General features: G+C 41.0%; 2 protein-coding genes across 2 annotated transcripts in view; both read right to left on the reverse strand.

Annotated features, from left to right (window-relative positions):
* LOC124125168 overlaps positions 1 to 17,196 on the reverse strand; it is a 225,518-nt gene that overhangs the window by 155,292 nt on the left and 53,030 nt on the right. The gene's annotated exons all lie outside the window — the stretch shown is intronic.
* Positions 1 to 17,196, reverse strand: part of LOC124125166 — a 148,882-nt gene that overhangs the window by 116,967 nt on the left and 14,719 nt on the right. Inside the window, exons 2-15 of the mRNA XM_048402759.1 lie at positions 16,494 to 16,584; positions 13,984 to 14,017; positions 13,399 to 13,531; positions 10,977 to 11,037; positions 10,063 to 10,175; positions 9,337 to 9,422; positions 8,536 to 8,594; positions 7,846 to 7,967; positions 7,104 to 7,194; positions 6,796 to 6,904; positions 5,927 to 6,101; positions 4,867 to 5,056; positions 3,937 to 4,145; positions 539 to 663 (exon numbers count right to left, since the gene is read on the reverse strand). Coding sequence (XP_048258716.1) covers positions 539 to 663; positions 3,937 to 4,145; positions 4,867 to 5,056; positions 5,927 to 6,101; positions 6,796 to 6,904; positions 7,104 to 7,194; positions 7,846 to 7,967; positions 8,536 to 8,594; positions 9,337 to 9,422; positions 10,063 to 10,175; positions 10,977 to 11,037; positions 13,399 to 13,531; positions 13,984 to 14,017; positions 16,494 to 16,584 — 1,598 coding nt within the window. The remainder of the gene's footprint in view (positions 1 to 538; positions 664 to 3,936; positions 4,146 to 4,866; positions 5,057 to 5,926; positions 6,102 to 6,795; positions 6,905 to 7,103; positions 7,195 to 7,845; positions 7,968 to 8,535; positions 8,595 to 9,336; positions 9,423 to 10,062; positions 10,176 to 10,976; positions 11,038 to 13,398; positions 13,532 to 13,983; positions 14,018 to 16,493; positions 16,585 to 17,196) is intronic.

Raw genomic sequence — 17,196 nt, forward strand, 5'->3', positions numbered from 1 at the left:
TGTAATGAGTATGAGGCGTAGGCCTGAGGCTGTGGTCAATGTCCGTGGATCATACACACGTTACTGACGTTTCTGTCTTGCAATAGACTCTGCACTCCTCAGGGTGTCTATGTGACACCCGATATGGTCTGCTGATATCATTCAATGTTTTCTAATCCTTCAATTTCTGGTCTTCGGTAAAATTCCTTTTTGCTCATATTCTTTTGGAACACAAGATAAACTTGCTTTGGGACAACTTTTGCATCACATGAGGTTTACATATACGGCTTGTAACAATCGTACATCTCGTTATAATAGTCATCATTAAGTGCCAAAAGTAACAGCTCACAAATATGGTGGGTGGCGCTAAACTTTTGTGCATGTGTATATATGTCAGGTTTAACATCGTGTTGAACAATTTTTCAGGTGCGTATAATCACATCGTTACAAACTACATCATCGCCCCACTGAAGTACTGGTCAACGTGCAATCCATATATGCTGGTACAAGAGGTCAACGGGAATGAGTTGTTTAACACATAAATGTTTTCAACATGTACCCTTCTTTTCTGTACATGGGAGCGATTATTGCGGCCTTTGGGTGGGCCTGGTATTGTAGCAGAGCTTCATATCGGACCTCCTCGTCGTCATCGTACAGGGCTGTCTTCAACATCAGATGTGCTGCCTGCAACAGGGGATATATCAACCATACATACATGCTGTCTTCAACATCAGATGTGCTGCCTGCAAAAGGTGATATATCATTCATACATGCATAACTGCCTTCAACATCAGACGTGCTACCTACAACAGGGAATACAGCATGCAGACATACAGGCTGTCTCTAACATTACATGTGCTGCCTGCAACAGGGAATATATCATGCATACATAGAGGCTGTCTTCAACATCAGATGTGCTGCCTACAACAGGGAATATATCATGCATACATACAGGCTGTCTTCAACATCAGATGGGCTGCCTGCAAAAGGTGATATATCATTCATACATGCATAACTGCCTTCAACATCAGACGTGCTACCTACAACAGGGAATACAGCATGCAGACATACAGACCGTCTTCAACATTAGCTGTGCTGACTGCAACAGGGGATATATCATTAATACATGCATTACTGTCTTCAACATCAGCTGTGCTGCCTGCAACATGTGATTTATCATTAAGACATGCATAACTGTCTTCAACATCAGATGTGCTGCCTCAACAGGGGATATATCATTAATACATGCATTACTGTCTTCAACATCAGATGTGCTGCCTGCAACAGGGAATACAGCATGCAGACATACAGGCTGTCTCTAACATTACATGTGCTGCCTGCAACAGGGAATATATCATGCATACATAGAGGCTGTCTTCAACATCAGATGTGCTGCCTACAACAGGGAGTATATCATGCATACATACAGGCTGTCTTCAACATCAGATGTGCTGCCTGCAAAAGGTGATATATCATTCATACATGCATAACTGCCTTCAACATCAGACGTGCTACCTACAACAGGGAATACAGCATGCAGACATACAGACCGTCTTCAACATCAGCTGTGCTGACTGCAACAGGGGATATATCATTAATACATGCATTACTGTCTTCAACATCAGCTGTGCTGCCTGCAACATGTGATTTATCATTGAGACATGCATAACTGTCTTCAACATCAGATGTGCTGCCTCAACAGGGGATATATCATTAATACATGCATGACGGTCTTCAACATCAGATGTGCTGCCTGCAACAGGGGGTATATCATTAATACATGCATAACTGTCTTCAAAATCAGATGTGCTGCCTGCAACAGGGGACATATCATTCATACATACATAATCGTCTTCAGCATCAGATGTGCTGCCTGCAACAGGGGATATATCATTCATACATACAGGCTGTCTTCAACATCAGATGTGCTGCCTGCAACAGGGGATATATCATTAATACATGCATAACTGTCTTCAACATCAGATGTGCTGCCTGCAACAGGGGATATATCGTTAATACATGCATAACTGTCTTCAACATCAGCTGTGCTGCCTGCAACATGTGATTTATCATTCAGACATGCAGACTGTCTTCAACATTAGCTGTACTGCCTGCAACAGGGTATATGTCATTCATACATAGAGGCTGTCTTCGACGTCAGATGTGCTGCCTCAACAGGGGATATATCATTAATACATGCATAACTGTCTTCAACATCAGCTGTACTGCCTGCAACAGGGGATATATCATTCATACATAGAGGCTGTCTTCAACGTCAGATGTGCTGCCTGCAACAGGGGATATATTGTTAATACATGCATAACTGTCTTGAACGTCAGATATGCTGCCTGCAACAGGGGGTATATCGTTAATACATGCATAACTGTCTTCAACATCAGCTGTGCTGCCTGCAACATGTGATTTATCATTCAGACATGCAGACTGTCTTCAGCATTAGCTGTACTGCCTGCAACAGGGGATATATCATTCATACATACAGGCTGTCTTCAACATCAGATATGCTGTCTGCAACAGGTGATATATCATTCATACACGCATAACCGTCTTTATCATCAGATATGCTGCCTGCTATATCATTAATACATGCACAACTGTCTTCAACATCAGTTGTGCTACCTGCAACAGAGGGTATATCATTAATATATCTATGTCTTTTACATCTTTAACATCAATGTACTATCAACACCACGAAACATATAATTCATACAAACATGACTGTCCTCAACATCAAATTTGATAAATACAACAGGGGATATATTCTTTGCATTTATTATGCCTCAATGTGAGATTGACCAATCAGGGAGAAGCACTACAAACCCCATTTGAGCCCGTATACCGTCAGTAAAAATCCAAGATGGTTGTTATTGACCTAATATGAGACCGTATACCGTCAGAAACAGCCTGTTTGAATTTTCCAACACCAACCTCACATATTTCACATATTTCATTTATTCTGGCACGGAAATTCGTTATTTGACACTATTTTGTGTTTTAATATCATTAATTGTGATGTGCAGTAACGTTATTATTAAAAAATATAGAGAAAAAAACTTACAATGGAGATCACTGAGTTACAAATAGCAACGTCATAGAACTTATTATACGATGACGTCACAAACAAGAAACGTGACGCAAGTTACGTCACATAGAAATAGAATATAGACAGCAGCCGGTCGTTAGGGAAAAGCGGACTGCTATCAAGTTACAATGGCCCGCAGATTTCTGATAACATTCGGGCAATGTTTTGAATTCTATCCACTTTAGCTATTATTCTTGTTTGAACGTTCAGATTCAGTGCATTATATATTCCATTGATAACGTTTGTGATTACATTAAAACATTAAATCGGAAACATATGTATTGGTCCTGTCGTTTATACCGGATGTCCCTGTCAAGTTTTCAGTTTGACATGACTATTGAGATACCAAATAGTGTAAACCTTTCGGCATCATAAATTCGTTATGGTGTCTTTAGTTGCCGTAAACGGTGTCAAATTAGGTTAGCAGAAATATATTGGGCGAGGTCGTCCTTTACATTGCTGAGACACTTCACATCCTCGTCTTGATTCCACCAGTTTGTTTTCATAATACTTCATGCATTAAAATATTCGCGTCTGTTATTATTGTCTTATACAATATTGTGATACACCGAATCCTAAGATCCATCATCAATCAGATTTTAAATGTTGAAGGAGTACAACTGGGAATTGTCATTGTCAAAAAATATGTTCAAATTTTCCTATTTGAGCTGCTTCTATATGACCACGGAACTTTCTTATCGCCTTGTAGTACGCAAGATACTTACATGTTTAGTTTAAGTAAAAAAGATACTCAACATTCTGTAGTAAACAGAACCAAATGTATAAAACATTTAAATCATTTATTGAAATACCCAATCTTTAAAAATTAAAAGTTGTTGACAAATCGTTTTCAATACCCCTTCGTGTCGGTACTTCCTCATGGCGTGAATCCCCGCTCGCTTCACCCACTGAGAGTTGGTGGTGTTGACATGTGACACAATCATCTCAAATGATTGGTCGAGACCGGCATTACCCAGAGATCCAAGCAAGATAACTCTCCAGCGGTCGTCATCAAGGACTTCACGCTCTGTCATGGTTGACCGTTTCTGACGGAACAGCCAGGGATCTGGAACAAGTAATTCTCACCTGGATCATGAACATGAACTCTGTGAGTTAGTGATTGTGGTCAGCAAGCGGCAGAAATACTCAAGCTATGCCACAGTCTACAAAGAATCGAGTTACTCACAGGCAAACCAATGACTAAGATAAACAACGGCCCCCAGCATAGGGAACAATGTACGAACAATCGTGCGTGACCACTGAATTCTCTCGACATTCAGGTGGTACTGGATACCTATGTTTACCCGGAAACCCTTTGGTGTGCACATTGGGAAGTTCTTTGTCTGCACTCCAGCACCCTGCAGTCGACCAGCCTTTTCATATGAAAACAGCTCATCTAAATTCTTAATTTTACTTGTCTGCTGACTCGATATTATCGTGCTGAACAACTTGCTAATGACTCAGTAAGAGTGGTCCTATTGTGTTATCTATCAGAACATGTCGTGCAGAATTGTACAGTTTTTGACTAGCTGTAGATTCGAATCCAGGATTTGATGTGTTATGAACACTGTGTTCACGGGTACCAACATGGTAACTATATATGGTTAACCACACTTTAAGAAACCGCAGATTTGTGAATTCCTCCTTGAAATTTCACCGATCAAACCAAGTTAGGTTCCATATCTTCTGGTCAAACTGAGCATTCACGTTAGTTTCTGCACGCACGCACGGACGCACCTACGAACTAGTATCAGTGGATGTGCTCTAAATCAAACCGTTATACTCACCGTGCAATCCGAGCCAACCCTCCAGCTTCAGGACAATATCAACCGCTTCTTCTTTCCTCCCAGCGTCAAATAGTTGCCTAGCAACCACCCCGAGCGCCAGCACCATCCTGTGATATGTTTCATGTTCCTGTAAAGCCACGGGGGCCTTCTCGCGCTCAAAACACAGGCTCTTCAGTTTCGTGATGATATTCTGCCGAAAGGATAAAACAGCAAAAATCTAAGATACGTTTTTATTCCTCATCTGTTTGGGCTTCCTCTTTCATTATCCCTGTGGATGTTGATTTACTTTTATGAGGCACATTGATATGAATCTGCGTTGTGCGAGTAATGCAGTTACGCAGCACTGGGTCTAACTTGGTCAGCGCATTGTTGTGCAAACATAAGGTTATCAAAAGTTTATCAACAGTAATAAATATCCATGGTGTGATTTATTGTATTAACATATATATCAAAAGTGTAAATTCTACAGCATGAGTGAAACTGCCAACTTTGTACCTGATTCATTCACAATTTGTAACACGAGCCTGTAAATGTTATACCACACACAGGGCCTGTTATACAATGTACGAAACACATCTCCACTTACGTCTATCGGTGGTCCATTAATCGAGATGATGTGGAACACGAGCTTGTATTTGTTATATCACACATATTTACCATTACGTATATCGGTGGTCCATCAAGTGAGATGATATGGAACATCAGCTTGTAACTGTTATATCACACATATTTTCACTTACGTCTATAGTTGGTCCATCAAGTTAAATGATTTTGAATATGAGCGTGTAACTGTTATACCACACACATGTACACTTACGTCTATTGGTGGTTCAAGACAGTGGTTCAAGTGAGATTATGTACAACATGAGCTTGTAACTGATATTACACACATATTTACACTTACTGTCTATCGGTGGTCCATCAAGTGATATTATGTACAACACGAGCGTGTAACTGGTATATCACACATATTTACACTTACTGTCTATCGATGGGCCATCCAATGAGATTATGTGGAACATGAGCGTGTAACTGTTATATCACACATAGTTACACTTACGTCTATCGGTGGTCCATCAAGTGAGATGATGTGGAACATGAGTCTCTTCACAAGGGAGGAGTCGGGTCTGGATCTGTTGAGCACAAGGTCCAGCAGGAGCTGCTGAGACAGGTCTATGGTCAGACTGGCGATAGCATCTAACATATGGTTCTGGTCCTTGAAGGTCTTGGTCAGTCTGAAAGAGATGGAGGGAGGGATTGAAAAAGCGTCTCATCACTGTTGTTGTGAATCATAATTTTAAAAAAGGCTTTCTGACAGTCGTTACTTAAAACATGGAGGTTTACGAAATACGCACAAATGTCTGACATGACGATACAGGGAGCATTTGATAACATTTTGGCGGGGATTTCTAATGAGAAAGGAATTGCTTTTGTTGCTGTTATCTACAATAGTTGATAGGCATGCAATCCATTCTGTAAGTTGTGCCTGTTATACGAATTGATACGATTCACAATAATCGTTATGAAAGACCCACGAAACCTGTCTTTCTGGGCTTTCGGCCAAAGTCCGAAGTCCTGTAGGTAAGAATGTATATTTAGATATCGAAGGTCGCTGTGAAGTTAATTTTGATACTTTGTCACCATAGTGACTTGTCATTCCATATAGAACTCGCATCTTAATTGGGATCTTTGTATACCTTAAATGTGAGAGTTTTATTAAGAGGAGAATAAATGTATTTTACGATGATAAATTATAAACTTGACTTTCTGCATAATGTACATTACGAATGTTTTTATGCATATGCAGAAAATTGATGTTACCTCTGCTTTCGTAACTGATGCCACATACAATATTGATTTATATAATATAATTTAGATTAAACTGTTTTAATCATTGCTAATCAAGTACTTTTAAAGGGGTCTATTCACCTCGGCCTGTCTGTCAGGTACTTTTCAGCAAGGAGAACCAACGTCTGGTCAGGTAAGTCGCGGAGAACAGATAAAAGTTGCGTGAAACATCTGTCCAACTTCCTGGATCCTGAAAATAGACCACAGACCTTTTAAATAATCCATATTCTTCCCTATCACAGAACACTTCTGAAAAATAACAGTCGTGGTCACGTAGTTAAGCTTGTATTAACATGTACATGTGCGTATAGCCTTGAATGCTACAAGGCAGTATTTGGATGGATTTGCACATTGTGAAGACCCCTAGACATATATACACGTAACTGTACCTTTTTCCGGCTCGTTTCGCATGCACGTGAGGTTCCCCTTCACATATTGCAGGTGTTCCTCCACATCGATTGCTGGCTTCTTGCGCTTCACCTGGAATACCAACGTACAAACGTTCAGGATGCTGCGTTCCAGTACGTGCGTTCATTGTTCAATACGTTTTTCTATAAAATATACACAATTCAATATACAATATTTATTGTTTTCTAATTTTTATTGGTTCCTTTGTCTATCACCATTCTTTTGATTGACATAAGATATTAGCATGAGATATATTATAACCCTTGGTGACCAATTGTCTTAAACATCTGCACATAATGCATTAAGAGGATCACGATCTTCTTTTGATATGCTCATTCCTTTAGAATCAAGATAACAAGATCACATAATGAAGCAAATGGGTCAGTCATCTAACTTGAGGGCTTTTGATTCAATCAAACGTTTTTATTTAGATGGACGTAAATATGTGCTGTGTGCAAATGGCTTCCTAACATTTTAACACCTTACAAAAATGTTTGTTGTTTTAGATTGACGACAAATTGAGATTCAAATATGGCGCAAGTTGCAGATGATACAGATCCCCTTTTTTTCCTATACAGTTGATCAGAATTATAGACCCATTGTTTACTTGCATCTGTAAATTGTATTACCAGTAGTTGAGATATCATGACTAAAGGGGTTTCACTGTATATTTAAAATTAAAAAAATATATAAATAACATTTTGTTAATGTTAAACCGGTAACCTCTTTGATATGAATGGACGCCCTGGTGATGTCTGTCTTTGGTCTGCTGGGAATACTGACAACCTTGTGTTTGCTGAGGAATACCAGCTTTCCTGAGCCCTGTGCTGACATCTCGGGGTATTCTGGAGACAGTAATCAGTTAGATTTTCATATGTTACGGTTTCAATACACCCTTGTTCACAGCATGAAAATATGTTTCTTCTCAGATTATGATTAAACAGTTCCAAATGAGTTCCAAATGAAGATTCAACGTTTTAGAAAAGGGGGGTGCACAGCATTTTGAAAACGAGGCGCTCTGTAAAAGAATAAAATGGAAAATAATTCGTGAAACAATTTGCCACCAATTTATCAAACAATTGTTACATTGGCTTAAATCATGTCCCCAGGAACTTCAGTTTTATAGTTTTTATTCCTCGGCATTCATGCCTGGATCCAGACATAAATTAATTGAATATGTTGTTTTAATGATGTAGTAACTTCTAGTTTATTGAATTTAGTCTTAGTTGGGGACTATGTAAGTAACTGTGGTAAAAATGTACTTTTGTATCAAACTAAAACTAAAAAACACAGTTGAAGTTATTGAGTTGAGTATACAATATCATACAAGTATTCAAATTCGCAGAAGCGTCTAAAAGATGTATACTGCCGTTGATTAATCGTGAGGGTATTTCGTTAGTACATAATGCTTACTCATTTCTGTGAAGTTGTTGACCGCCTTTACGGGACGACTGTTTTCAAACGGGTTGTATCTGATGGATGATGAGAAATATTATTTAGAGATTATTATGAGCCCGGAGCCGAAGTGCAGGTGGTCAAGAGTTGATATGGGGTACGATATGAAACTGCCATATAATAACCTCTTTGTCATAAACCATAATATCAAATTGTAAAATGTATTTATTTGCAAGTGAATGCAATACATTTTCACCTTGTTTGGAAGACAGTGCTACGGGTAAGCGAGCCGAGCCGACGAGCAGACGACAGGCTAAGGGACGTAACTCGATACCGGACTGATATCGATCGCCCTTTCAAAATGCATTGACAAGTCACACCAGCCATGCAGGGAATGTAATACGGGTCTGGTAATTACACCCCTGTGATATGACGATCTCTGCGTTGGCTCTATCACCTTCTCCAGTCTATGTTACCACCTTCAGTGTTCTCAGCCCGTATAACATACATGTACGTTGTGAGCAGTAGTTCAGTTATAGTGAGTGAGTGAGTATGGTTTTACGCCGCTTTTAGCAATATTCCAGCAATATCACGGCGGGGGACACCAGAAATGGGCTTCACACGTTGTACCCATGTCACACGTTACATACATGCATGTATGAGACGTTTACCACTTTAGTAAAACACATGGTCATCTACATGGTGCTGTCAAACCAAAAAAACATCATCAGGGCGAACCGAGATTCGAACCCATGATAACTTGGCACAACTTAAGGATGTGATAATATCACCATCAAGGGAAATATTTAACATTCTCACCCTTCTGCAGTCTTATGCATGACCTGTAACTTTTCCTCCACTTGAATGGTGTGCATAGTCCCAAGGGCAGAGTCGTAATACAAGGTCTGAAAACATGTTATCGATATACAGTCAATGACAACAAAGAGGGTTAAAGTTATTGTATGTTCGCGCTGTGCCGCATCAAGGCTCAAGTCTGTTAAGAAACGTAGGATGATAAAGAGACTGATGAGGCGTTGAGTCTTAGTCTGATTCTGTGTGCATATCTGAATATGAATGTGAGCCTTATTCGGACTCTGAGGCTGAGTCTCAATGATTCATCCTTGTTATACATGTTACATTATGTATATATCATCATTGTCCATTAGGGGTCACGGGTGGCCTAGTTGTCTTCGTCGCCGCGATTCGCTGTGCAGAGTTGTGCCCCTTGGACATGCCAGAAACCTATGATTGTGGGTTCGAATCCCGGTTCGCCCTGATTATGTTTCAAGGTTTGTCAGCACAATACCCGTGCTCGTGGGTTTCACCGAAGTGGTAGACCTGCATCACTTCGGGCTTTCCTACCAGATTAAGCTGACACGCCGTGATATAACTAGAATACTGTTAAAAACGGCGCTAAACCCAACTCACTTACTCATTGTCCATTATGAAATTTCGTTTATATTTATTATCGAATTACAGTAGATGTTTAGAATATTTGTCACTTTCAAACCATCATTCGGCAGCGGCAGAAAATATGTCCTCTACCTTTGTATAATCTGACGTCGCATGCTTGACGGGGTGGTGTCCCGGGTGTCTTGTCTTGGTGAACACGTGACCTGTGAGAGTCGGCCGCACAGTGTAGGTGGCGTTGTGGGGACCTGGAGCAGGAGTGTTTTTAGATACTTGTAAGGAGCCTCTATGATTTAAAAAATATGATGAAACTGTCAATTATTAACAGAAAGGACAAGTATCAGTCAAAGACCCATACAATATCTCGGTATATGGCACGGTATCACTGTCCAACCTCGTGTGCATGCCTTTCAATAAAACATATAACCGCCATCAAGATTTTGTTTTAAGCACTTCTCTCATTTTGTTATATGGAATTATGTACATGTCTCCCTATCAGTATGTCATGTACTGATACTAACTTTATTTAAATTCGACTTCTTATCGTGACTTTGACAACGGTTCCACAACCCCTTGGCCTCCAACCTGCACGACTAACGACCCATCCCAGACAGCCAACCCACCAACGACAAAAACCCATCCACGGCATCCGGTCTCCATCCACAGCCTCCAACTCATCCACAAGCAACGACCCATGCCAGATACCCAACCCATCTTTTACCATTTGGCGTCCACGATCACCAACCCATCCACGGCATCCAGTCTCCATCCACGGCCTCCAACTCATCCACAAGCACTACCAATGCCAGATACCCAACCCATCCTCTACAATTAACCCGTCCACGATCACCAACACATCCACGGCAACCTACACCAGCCTCCACTCCCACCCAATCCCATCCCTGATAACCAAACCCTTCTCCCGCCTACGGCCCATCAGCCAAAGTCTGCCCCAGTAACCCATCCATGGTCACCAACTCATCCAGAACCAACAACTCACCTCCGACACCCAACACATCCCCAACCCCTAACCTTCCCCCGATCCTTACCCTCACTTCCAGTCTCTCTCACGTGATAGCCCCAGCCGTCGTCAGTTGCATGGACATGGTTCTGAAAAGACAACCAAGAAACTTAATGTTCGTGTGATTAATACATTGTACCCAGAATATATGGCGTGAGAGAGTGAACGTTGTTTTGCATCATGATCAGTTATATATTTAGTACAATCAGTATTGCCTGTAAATAATCGAGTCTGTAGTCACTCTGAAAACCGGTGGATGATATAATAAGCAACCAACGATGCCGAGGTTTGGTGACACATTATCAGCCATGCCATGCATTACAGCCACCCCAGTTCCTTTTCAGTCGACTCATTCAACAAACAGGGACCTGTGGGGAAAATATATTTCCTGAAACGCAGAGGTTGTTAGGTTAGATGCATGTGATTGGATCCGGAGAAGTGGAAGTTACACACAATTATCTCTCAATATTGGACGTACATTGACTAGCATGCACTGATAACCACATCCTCGAACTTTATATAACTGAGTGAAAAGTTTTGTTTTAACGCCAATTTGAAGAGCCTTATTGTCATTTCAATATGGAAGACAGGTGACGAAGGTTGTAGACGAGTAACGATCAAGGTTTGTCATCGGGGTGAATCTGGGGTTCAAACACATACATTGTATTCAGCAGATCCTGGAACGGCTTAGGGACGCAACTCTTCAGCTTAGATCACTTTGGTCCCCAAAATATATGTAGGCTTATTTTTTGTCATATCTTACTGACCTTTCTGTTCTCTAGTATCACTAAAATGTATTGACGTTTTGTAGGTAATATTGCGTCGGGGTTGTTAATATTCTTAATAAAAGGAGGGGGTGCTCGGAAATAACTTAAAATTTCCATAATTGTAGAGAGTTTCTGGTACTAGTTGTATGAGAATAATGAACGAAGTGGGAACACATAACAACCGGCACGTAGTGAAGAATGACAGTAGATGTTATGACCGCCAACAATCGTGATTAGGCATACAGTGTACACGCTTCATGAGCAGAAGTAGAACGCAGGAGGCAATAAAAGACACAATTAAAGTTTCCCGGACAACATTAATTATTGCTCTCCACGCGATGGGATTTGGATACACTGCACATGGCGATGACCGACCCGTTTTCAAAGCTCTTATCTATTCCATCATTTTCCAAGCAAACATAAAGCAGTGCATATCTTAAATTGCTACCCTGTCAACGCATATCTAAAAAAAGTACAATAGCAGCAATATTTTGAGACCACCCCAGCTCAGATGACGTTTGCACCTGTAAGAATGCACAGTCATCACCTTGGGATAGGTGTTAGGTAATTACCTCAGGCTAATAACAGTGCCAGTTAGGACAGGCTAGATCGGGTAGATTCGCGATGTTTTGATATATGCAATCATCATAGCCTAATGACTCTTTTTATTAGATGAATCCCGAAAAGCACATATCTAGCATTTCCGACTGTAATTTAACATTTATAGTTCATAATTCCCTACTTTAAAAAAAATGTATATTAGGTATACGATGTTTGCTGATTCAGTTAAAATTCTTCATGTATGAAGAAATACATCTTGCTGCTATTTCCCTGTCCTCTTACGACGATGTATATATTTCGGAAAGAATAATGCCTGTATTGACAAATGTGAGGATTCCTGGTTAGAATAGGTCTATGCTGATCGTAAGTGGTCAAGGTCGCTGACTGTGTGGTATCGTCCCCGACGCCAGGTATCTTTACACATAATATCAATTGCTAGTTGTGCCTTGTTGGTAATATTTACAGACCGCCGTCATACAGTTTAACAGGTGCGTCGTTACAGCACGACGTTAACGAAACATAAACAAACAAACATGTAATACTGTATCGTCGAGCAGCGGAACAGATATAAACATCTAAACTTCATGCTCCCACAGTGTAGTGTGACACAGTTATTTACACAGGTTATATACATACGAGGCCTAAACCGACCGCAGTGGGAGGTGCTGTTTCCTGGACACTCAACGCCCAAATCTTATACTTACGTAGTTGGATCAAAGGCTTCAACTGTTCATTTTTTTTGGAATAGACCCCACGCTGCCACAGTTTGCCTTTGCTAGCTGTATACGAATGGTGGCGGTGTCTAACGGAATCGGATGGTCAGGCCTGCTGACTTGGTTGTTGCATGTCATTGTATCTGATCCCGATTGTGGATTGATGCTCATGATCTCAATCTCTGGATAGTCTGGAACAGATTCGATTATTTCCACGTGGTCTGTGAATAATCGAGACTGGAACAGATAAACCAGTGGTTGGCAGCATGGAGAACGTGTGGCACAGTGCTACACATTCAGTCCTGCTACATGTCACCACTGGCTCCTCGTTAGTCCCCTCCTCTAACACTGGGAGACTGAGAGATGCCTGATTTGAACTTTAGGAGGCAATATGTGGGCGAGTCATTACCTCAGTGGCCTGGTGTAGACGAGACGCGAACATGGCGGCGGCTCCCTTCTTCATGGCAACAGCTTCATCGTCGTCGTCGGGAGGGTGGTAGACGCGGAGAATCTCGCCATGGGGCGTGATCACAAACGAGAACCTGCGAGATACAGTTTCAATGTAGACATGAAGATCTGATATATGTCATGGTCAAGCCTGACACATCTTGAAGACATGAGTTTTCGGGAACTGTAAAAATATTATTTGCGATTGTTTGCATTTATCCTGTCTTCTTTAAGACGTTGTCTCACCTTCACGAAAGGTAGGAATTACAACGTCCTTCCCCAGACTGGAGGTGACGCTACACCGCGCAGGATTGCTTTACCACGATGATAGCTGTAAACCTTATGATGCAGTATAAACTCACTTTATCACTCCCTCCCTCCCTCATTCACCCATTGCCATACTCTTGCTTTCTAGACACGATAAACACCTTGGATATATATTACATTTCCGTCAAAGCCCAATACATTTCTACTTCAGATCACTCCTGCAATGAATATGGGCGATCATATATTAACACGTTTACACGCTTTTTGTATTGTCTTTTACCATTTTGAGAAGTCCAAACGGTGGTCGATGGTGTCTGAAAAGAAACAAGAAAAAAAACTGTTTATACAGTAGATTGCGGATATTCTGTAACACGACAAGAAAGGCAGTATAAACCTTAAGGAGAAGCTAATGCTTCGAGACAACCGTGTTCGAGATATATGTTTGGTTAGCAGCTGAATCATTCGGCTTCCCCTTTCACAGCAACAAACTGAATCATTCGACTGCCACTAACACAGCAACAAACTGAATCATTCGACTCCCCCTTACATAGCAACAAAGTGAATCGTTCGGCTTCCCCTTTCACAGCAACAAACAATACAACCTGTATTGTATATTGTCTGTCAAATATTGTGTATCAAATAACTAATGTTACGTGCCATGTATATTCGGCAACGCCTATCTGAGGCATTCCGTGTTCTGTCATCCATGTATCCCCAGACTGTAGCAGCGTCTTGGGGCTTGAGTAACATTCCCTTCACTATACATAGCCAATAATAAAGACACACATGTCTTCCTGGTTGATGTTAAATTACAACAAAGTGAATCGTTCGGCTTCCCCTTTCACAGCAACAAACTGAATCATTCGACTGCCACTTACACAGCAACAAACTGAACCATTCGGCTCCCCCTTACATAGCAACAAAGTGAATCGTTCGGATTCCCCTTTCACAGCAACAAACTGAATCATTCAACTGCCACTTACACAGCAACAAACTGAATCATTCGTCTCCCTCTTACATAGCAACAAAGTGAATCGTTCGGCTTCCCCTTTCACAGCAACAAACTGAATCGTTCGTCTGCCACTTACGCAGCAACAAATTGGATCGTTCAGTTCACCCTTACAAAGCAACAAAGTGAATCGTTCGGCTTCCCCTTTAACAGCAACAAAGTAAATCGTTCGTCTGCCTCTTACACAGCAACAAATTGAATCGTTCAGTTCACCCTTACAAAGCAACAATGTGAATCGTTCGGCTTCCCCTTTCACAGCAACAAAGTAAATTGTTCGTCTGCCACTTACACAGCAACAAATTGAATCGTTCAGTTCACCCTTACAAAGCAACAAATTGAATAGTTCAGTTCACCCTTAAAAGCAACAAAGTGAATTGTTCGGCTTCCCCTTTCACAGCAACAAATTGGATCGTTCAGTTCACCCTACCAAGCACCAAAGTGAATCGTTTGGCTTCCCCTTTCACAGCAACAAATTGAATCGTTCGTCTGCCACTTACAAAGTAACAAATTGAATCGTTCGTCTGCCACTTACGCAGCAACACAGTGAATGGTTCGGCTTCCCCTTTCACAGCAACAAAGTGAATCATTCGGCTGCCACTTACAAAGTAACAAATTGATGGTTCGGCTGCCCCTTTCCTGGTTTACATTAACTTTGGTGAATAGCCCCAGACTTTCATCAGACTGTACCTATGTCTTGCCTGCGTTTAACCGTATTGGCGAGTGGGGATAGTATTAGTAGCAGCAGCAGCAGCAGCAAAAGCAGCAGCAGTAGTAGTAGTAGTAGTAGAAGTAGTAGTAGAAGTAGTAGTAGTGGTGGTGGTGGTATTAGTATAAGTATTAGTATTAGTAGCAGTAGTAGTAGTAGTAGCAGCAACAGAAATACCAATAGTAGTAGTGGTGGTAGTAGTATTGGTATTAGAAGTAGGTATTAGTAGTAGCAACAGTAGGAGTTGTAGCAGCAGTAGAAGAAGTAACAGCAGCAGCAGCAGCAGCAGCAGTAGTAGTAGTAGTAGTAGTAGTAGTGGTAGTTATGGTAGTGTTGGTGGCAGTAGTAGTATCAGTAGCAGTAGCAGCTATAGTAGTAGTGGTAGAAGTAGCATGAGCAGTATATGGAGATGCGGGGAAAGGGTAGAGTATAGTAATGTGTGCTAAACTCTACACAACACGTGAGGTTGTTCAATACAACCTGTATTGTATATTGTCTGTTTTGTGCAGTGTATCAAATAACTAATGTTACGTGCCAGGTATATTCGCCAACACCTAACTCAGGCATTCCGTGTTCTGTCATCCGTATATCCCCAGACTGTAGCAACGTCTTGGGACTTGAGTAACATTCCCTTCACTATGAATAGCTAATGATAAAGACACGCATGTCTTCCTGGTTCATGTTAAATTACATAGAGCAAACTCAGACTTCGTAACCCGTGAAGATCCGGGGTAGAATAGGTCTTCAGCAAACCCTGCTTGCGGGATCGGGTGGTCCGACTCGCTGACTCGGTTAATACAAGTCATCGTATCCCAATTGCTCACAGACTGCCATCGTATTGTTGGAATATTGCTGAGTGTGGCGTTAAATGACAAACAAACAAATAATAACTGAATTAGTCGTAGTAGTGGCAGTGGTGATGATAACAGTAATTATTATTTGTTTCAATAAAAGTGGTAGTAGTAGTAGTAGTAGTAGTGGTAGTAGTAATAATAATAGTAGTAGTAGTAGTAGTAGTAGTAGTAGTAGTAGTAGTAGTAGTAGAAGGAGCAGCAATAGTAGTAGAAGTAGCTACCTTCTGTGTGTTTGGTCTTCAGCCCTAGAGCATACATCTTCACGTAGACCTCTTGTCCGCCCCCTCTATCACCAACGTTGATGTAGCCGACCTGAATGATAGACACAAGATGATGACAGGAGGATGTACAGGAGGAGTTTTGATTTTTTACTCGTTACTTCGATTATGTTCTCAAAATTTCAACTATTGTCTCGAAATTGTTTTAAGTAAACTTGAAATAACGAGACAATAATCGAAATTATATCAAGGCAGCCTTTTTTATAATCGAGTATAGTCTAATCAAATTCAGAAACACCTAAATATCTAAGACGGCGAGAAGTATACTTGTAAAACAAGAACAGTGGTAACGGTCTATGACCTGCGTCACTTCGGACTTTCCTCCACATTTTAGCTGCACGCCGGTATATAACCGTTACTGAAATACTGTTCAAAGCGTTTCCCCACACTCACTCACTGTTTGTCATAACTCGATTGATAACTCCATGCATTCTTACATTCGTTACAAAATATCACCTTGCCTAACACATAAGAAATTGGATATCACGTGTACTTGAACAACAGGAGTCTGTTTGCCCTAGGATACACCTGATCAGACACGTTGGGTAGACGCAAGACAACTTCCTGCTAGTTACGTTTCAACTGGCACCCTGAATGCATTGGGAGGTAAAATACAGAGCTCGTGTTGTATAGCGTAATAATGGGG

The sequence above is a fragment of the Haliotis rufescens genome, unplaced genomic scaffold, assembly GCF_023055435.1.
Source record: "Haliotis rufescens isolate VD_foot unplaced genomic scaffold, xgHalRufe1.0.p SCAF_29, whole genome shotgun sequence".
NCBI lineage: Eukaryota > Metazoa > Mollusca > Gastropoda > Lepetellida > Haliotidae > Haliotis > Haliotis rufescens.